Source organism: Hordeum vulgare, chromosome 3H, assembly GCF_904849725.1.
Source record: "Hordeum vulgare subsp. vulgare chromosome 3H, MorexV3_pseudomolecules_assembly, whole genome shotgun sequence".
Taxonomy (NCBI): Eukaryota; Viridiplantae; Streptophyta; class Magnoliopsida; order Poales; family Poaceae; genus Hordeum; species Hordeum vulgare.
Genome location: NC_058520.1, coordinates 563,308,608 through 563,315,272, shown reverse-complemented (window position 1 = coordinate 563,315,272; position 6,665 = coordinate 563,308,608). Strand labels below are relative to the sequence as shown.

Sequence of the window (6,665 nt, the reverse complement as noted above, 5' to 3'; positions counted from 1 at the left end):
CTCGTAGCGTGAGCCGACTAGCTAGCCCCAGCTCACACCCGCTTTGCCTACATGCGAACTCCCTTCACGCGAGCGGGCGCACGCCTCGCTCGCCCTCCCTGCCGCCGCGCCGCGGCACAGGAGACCGTCGGCCCGATGCGGCTGTCGCCAACCCGGCCGGGCCGGGCCGGCAAGTTAGGCACTGCAGCGTCGACAGCAAGCTGGCGCCCGCTGGTTTAACAGGAAATCCGCCACTATTATACCCGTCCCGTCCGTCCGTCCAGGCTTCCGATGCAGGAGAGAAGATATGCGCTCGTCCAACTAGGAAGATTCAGCCGGGACCACGGCAGATCGCCAACACCCTTGCTCTAGTATTTCCATCTACTCATCCATCATCCCGTAGTACTAGTACCACCACATCGCACCGGATCTATTTACACTTGCTCAGGCAGGTCACCGTAGAGCGTAGACTGTGGAGAGTTGAAGGCGCAAGTGAATGTCTGCTATGCGGCAGGATGCGGAGGCGTACATCATATTCACCCCAGAAAGTTTTAGCATCAGAAAAAAAAAAGATCCAGTCTGATCGAGTACCACTGCTCACCATTAACCCTCCCTTGATCTCCTGTTCAAGCGGCTGTGGGATTACCTCCGGAAGATCATCAGCATAGAAAGGCCCGGAACACGGCAGCCCCACCGATAATAACTGGCTGATCGAATATCGATCCCCCCATGCCCCAGGTCACATGCGCCGCTGTACGAAACAGCAAGTGTCACACAGCATGTAAACACAAGTGCCCACACACACACTGGCTACCCCCAACACGAGGGGAATCCTATGTGCATCTACGTGCTGGCCTGCTGGTGGTACAAGGCGGCAGCAGCGCGGGCACGTTCTCGACGGAGCGAAGACGAAGAGGTTGCAGAAACTGGCATGGCATGCAGCCACAAAAAGAAAAGAAAACCGAGAGAGACCGCATTGTCCCAGTTGACTGTGCGCAGCAAGCAAACAAGGAAGGCTTTGGATGCCACTGCCAGGCAGCGAGCATCCAGATCACCCGTGGGGAACCAGAATACAAATAATAAACAATAAACCGTGATCACCCGCCCACTGGTGAATTTTCAGTGGCACATCTGCAGACCATGTCAAAGGATAAAAGAAAGGCGCGCCGCGAACACAGATAAAAAGAAATCAGGGTGGCCAGTGACAAAACCACCTAGTCGTAGAAGACAAGCTGTCAGCAGCAGGCAGCAGCCATAGGAAGCCTGCCTAGACATCTATGGCACATTTCAAACGACACAAGCAGTCCAGGTGAAAGTGAAACATCCTAGGACTAGGAGGCAAAGGAAAAAAAATCAATTTGAGCAGATATTTTGCCTACCATCTTCATTTTTTGGGTGCTCCTGGGTCCTGGCTCTGCATATGCAGAGCTGGATTTCTCCCATGCCATTTATATCGGACAGCTTGTTTACACACCGTCAATTCAAGACCAGGTCTCAAAAATATAACACATATGCTGGTACCACTAGCCTGCATAGCTGTCATGGAGAGAGGCAACTAATAAGGAACAGACAGACAAGATGAGCCCCATTCCAGCCTATGCCATGGTGGAGCTTATCAGCTAAGATAGCATTGTGGGGGCAGCAAACCAACCAAAAGGGAACTTCCAACTCAGCCCCCCTTTGCCAGCCAATGCCAGGTGCACGGCTGATGCTCAGCCTTTGCAAGATCTAAGCTACTTGCTACATTGATAAACATGGAACTAGACAACTGATCTAAGTAGAAGATTCATGCTACTCCAAAACTTTACAAAAACCTTTTGATTGCCACAAAACTGTTATCATTAAGGTAGGTAAGAGGAAGGGGGAGAAAATGGAAGGGGTGGGGGGAGCACATGGTAGAAGGGCAGAAGCCACAGGTGAACACTACTTAGTATCTAGGGACCTCCTTGAGAGGCAGCATGGGCATTGCAGCGCTTGGCGAAGAACCTGAAGGCGAGGATGATCCGATATGGACGCCGCTGTGAGAGGAGAAGCCGATTTCTTCTATGCCATCCTGCGGGAGTTGGTCTTCCCTGATCATTGTGCGGAAGGATATGGAGCCCCGCTTTGTCGACGTGTCAGAGTTCCGCTCGATTTCTCGGAAGCTCTGGTTGGCCACAAGCGATGATCCCTCATAGTAGTAATCATCATAAGGCACCATCTCTGCTATCTCCCTGTTGCCTGTGTCTTTGAGTTTCAATGAATCCCAGACAGGGAAGTATACCAGCAGGAGTATCCCAACAGTTGTGCAGAATAGCATCATCAAGAATGACAAGAAGACGATGACCTCAAATGCTTTATCTCCTGGATTGGGCATCACTGAGAACCCTAGAAGAAGCACCCTGATAGGAAGGAAGAAAAGCACCGATATTATCAGCAAGGAAACCCTCTTTCGCAGCTCCTTGTTGATGACCAAGGATAACACCCGAGATCCAACATAGGAGACATAGCTCATCAAGACAGCATCGATAAGTCCCAGAAAAATGGTGCCAAACAACGGATAGGTGCAAACATTGGTATCCCCAACTGGCATGGATGTCTGTATGAAGTATTTAGCAAACACTCTCCTTCCATGTGCTCTGTTCTCATCCTTAACAAATGTAGGCCCAACAAACACAAGAAGGGCCTGAACGAAGAACACCGGAACACAGAAAACCAACATGTAGCCAATGGTCTTCAAGTTCCATCTCTGGGTCAAAGTGCCTAACTCCCTCTTCTGTAATGAGCCATGCAGGAGGAAAGCAAAACCAAAGAAGATGCTTGGTTCTGCAAACCCTAGATTGGAGAGAATGTAGGCGTCACAAGCGATCTTCTGCCATACTAAGTTGGAGAACAGCTTTCTCTTCAAGAAGCTCAATCTCACAATCTCCCCTACTCCCCACCAAATAGTGATCAGAATCAGAGCAATGCGAGTCACCCAGGGACCATTAAAGTAGCCGAGTGAGAGCAAGGTCCCTTTCCGAATCCGAAACCAGAAGTAGATTGACTGGAAAATGCAGTAGAGGCCCAGAGCAGCAAAGCCCGCAAATAATACAATCGTACACACACCGATTATATCGGCAGCTCCTCTGGTCAGGTGCATCACCCGAAGAACAGCTGCCACGCATGCTCTCTGCTCGCATCGATAGCACAATGACCCACAAATACCATAGACTCGGCCTCCTTCAAAGTTCCAGCCGTGTCCAGCTTCCACAACACTGTAATCGACAAATAATTACATTAGAACGACCGAGGCAACGATCCAAATTTGGTAAGTACAGGTACACAGCCTAAAACAAAGCCAGTTCTGTGGCAAAATTGGCTTGATTTGATTGCACCCTAAACCTCAGGGGCACAAACCACGGTAATAACAAGTTCCATTAGTTACTAGCACACACGCAGTTACTACAGGCAGATACCCTAAGCCGTAACAAGCATAGCAACCGATTCAATCAGCTAATTAACAAGCACAGCCGGGGCATGTAAAACATTGCTCGCATCAAGTAACTAAAAACCTTACAATTCGAGCACGAAAAGACGGCAACATTTAACCAGCAAGCAGTCCAAAAACAGCAAGCACGGCGCTCCCCGCACCTCGCGAGCGGCGTATTATACTCGTCCTCACCAACTAAGCGGCTGGAAACCAGCCCATTAAGCAGCGAGCGAAGCAGAGATCGCCAGAGAAAGCCGGCAGCAATATTGAGATGACAGCGAAAAGGCCAGCGGGAATCACCTCGGCAGGGGGCGGGCGGGCAGGCGGCCGCGGGGGGGACTCCTCGGCGGTGGAAGCTGCGGCGGCAGGGACCCCCGATGGGATCCGGTGATTCGGGGGCCGGGCGGGAGGCGGCGGCGAGAGGCTGTGGGATCCGGCGGCGGGCGGGGCGGAGGCGGAATGGGGGGCGCTGGCGGGGCGGGTGGGAGGGGGGAGTGGGGAATGGGGGAGGTGGAGAAGGCGGAAGGGGAGAGAGAGGGGAGGGGGAAGAGAGAGAGAAGGATGGGAGGAGAGAGAGTCGAGACGAGACAGAGCGAAGAAGAGCGGAGGGGGGTGGGAGACAGGCTGTCTCCAGTTGTCTTGCGGCTCGGTAGGTGCCGATCCTCGCGCCCCGGCCGTCCCCACCCGAGCCTACGTGGGAGCGGGGGGGCTCTGTGCTTTGCTGGGTGCACCAACGCGTATCACCAGGTCAACCTAAGACTAATTTTGCCCGCCTAATCCTGGGTGTCAACCCATGATCAAAATGCAAGTGTTTTATGTTATTATGAAAAATATGTGTTTCTTTTCAAACTTATGTGTTTTCTTTCATGTTTATTATAAAAATATGTGCGTTTTCTTTCGGACAATGGACATTTTTTAATTGTAGAGAGAACAAGTAGGTAGATGGAGAAAAACATGAAATGCACATCGGTCGGTATTGTTTTGTAAGGTTTACTGTGAAGGCTTCATTAAGTTAAATGCCGGCAATGGCCTTTTTTCCTAAAAGAATGCACGTCGATGGGAGTCGAAACGTCGAAACTTCACATATGTACATTTTCCATGCATCATCGTAGTATACGTGGCAAGTCGTCAATCTATGAACTATCTTAATAAAGATAGTAGTTTTTGCACTGCATTATAATTTTGTGTTTCAAATTTAAAAAAAACATGATGCATCTCTATCAAAAATATGCATCTGGTATTGCATGTGTCTTTTGTAAGGAAATAGTGAAGCTTGGATATATGCATAATTAACTACTTGAGTTGCACCGGTTAAAAAAATTATATGATGCATATGATCATGTTCTGCACCAGTTTTTGGGCAAGAATATGTTATAGCTTGATGCATTTCCTTAAGGAAACTAACAAGTTTTGGGCTCGGAGGACCGCACTAGAAATATAGGGAGGACATCACATCAGGGTAAATGCAATATGGGCATTAAAAATATTTCTTTCAACATCGTACATTCCTATTTAACTATGATGAACAACAACCCAAACACAAGGACTTGAAGGTTGACGTGGTTGAGGTAGTGGTCTTCTTTACTGATTGTTGTATATGGCGTATGTGTATTTACCTTGATGGGAAAAAATGAATGACACAAGAAAGAAGAAAGCGCGGGAAATACATAATTAAGTTTACTTCAAACATCGTTAGAGTAATCTAATGATGGACAGGCACCACACATTTGTGTGGTTTTAAAACGTAATAAGTGGTGTTTGCATTATTTCTACTCCTTGTCTGGGTTTAAAAGTACGATGGATTGATGCATCACAACCAAGGATATCTTTTTTTGCGAGAGAAAACAAGCATATCCAGTTAATTAGTCGAGCCCTCGGTCAAGAGACTAGCATCCGGCAAACTCTACTAAATTTGCCAAGTAGCGATTTTCCTCAAACCTTCTCGCGTCGATTTAATGCCTAAAAATATTGTGGTTTTCTTGTGCCCAATCAGCTCTAAGCAATGCCCGCTGTTTAGCTCCAACGGCCTTGGACTAACGGACACTCGCTCGATCCCCGTTAGCCCCTTAAACCTGGACGAAGGGAGAACCTGTAGACAGTTCCTGCGAAATAAAGTCCAAACTCCATCAATATACCTTTGTAGAGCATATATATAATTTGTCTAAACCTATTTAAAATATAATCAAGTTTATAAGAAAATAGCAAGTGCACAATTTGTTTTTGATATGAAGAGAGGAGTTATCTATGTTAGTTAACAAGTATTTATTTATGTTGTTCAACACTAGACCAAACATGACCGGCAAAATATACATCATGTTTTCATGGAAATTACATGATTAAATTTTATATCATGGCTAAACCAAACGATCATTTTGCAGTTTATAGATAAACAACATTTCAAGTAAACATGTGCATAACAAATATATCGGATACGTTTAAAACACTTAAGACTAACTAAATATCATTTCAAGTAATAAAGTTTATTCACCTCTAAATGTATCAAATATATTACCACTTTATGGTTAGCTAAAAATTATATAAAGTAGTAATTTTAATCACCTCTAAAAATATTGCATCCATTAACAAATCATGATTAGTGAAATACTATTCAAAGTAGTACTCACTCCGATCCATATTAATTGCCGCTGATTTACTACATGCAAAATCACCGACAATTAATATGGATCGGATGGGAGTAGAATATGTTCACCTCTAAAAATATCAGATGAACAAAAAGCATTTATGACTAGCTAAATCTTTTCTAAAGTAGTATAATTATTAAGGAGATATCGGATACATAAAATTTTTATGACTAGCTAAATATCATTTCAAGTAGTGAAATCGATTCACACTCTTAAAATAGAATATTTCATCCATCAAAGAGCATTTATGACAGGCCAAATATGATATTTAAAGTAGTGCAATTCTCTCACCTATAAAACACATTGTATACATTATAAATAGTGGAATACCAGATACATATTACTTAAAATAGAAGAATACTTCAGCTCTAAGAATATCAGATAGTAAATTCATTCATATCTAGAAATATTATAATCTCAGGTAGTAAATTCATTCATATCTACAAATATTATAATCTCAGGTAGTACATTCATTCATATCTAGAAATATTATAATCTCAGGTAGTAAATTCATTCATATCTAGAAATATCGGATACATCAAAAGCATATATGGCTGGCTAAATATAACATCGAGTAGTGACATTCATTTCAG

The 6,665-nt window shown here is 45.2% G+C and overlaps 1 protein-coding gene across 1 annotated transcript; it reads right to left on the bottom strand.

Annotated features, from left to right (window-relative positions):
• Positions 1–1,459: 1,459 nt before the first annotated feature.
• On the bottom strand, positions 1,460–4,018 carry LOC123440629. The gene is made up of 2 exons (XM_045117192.1): positions 3,731–4,018; positions 1,460–3,215 (listed from the first exon to the last, which is right to left on the bottom strand). The coding sequence occupies exon 2, from the start codon at positions 3,098–3,100 to the stop codon at positions 1,907–1,909; it is 1,194 nt and encodes a 397-aa protein (XP_044973127.1). The 5' UTR covers positions 3,101–3,215; positions 3,731–4,018; the 3' UTR covers positions 1,460–1,906.
• Between the last annotated feature and the right edge of the window lie 2,647 nt (positions 4,019–6,665).

Coding starts and splice junctions, on each gene's coding strand:
- LOC123440629 (XM_045117192.1), bottom strand. CDS start 3,100: ATGCACCTGACCAGAGGAGCTGCCGATATAATCGGTGTGTGTACGATT.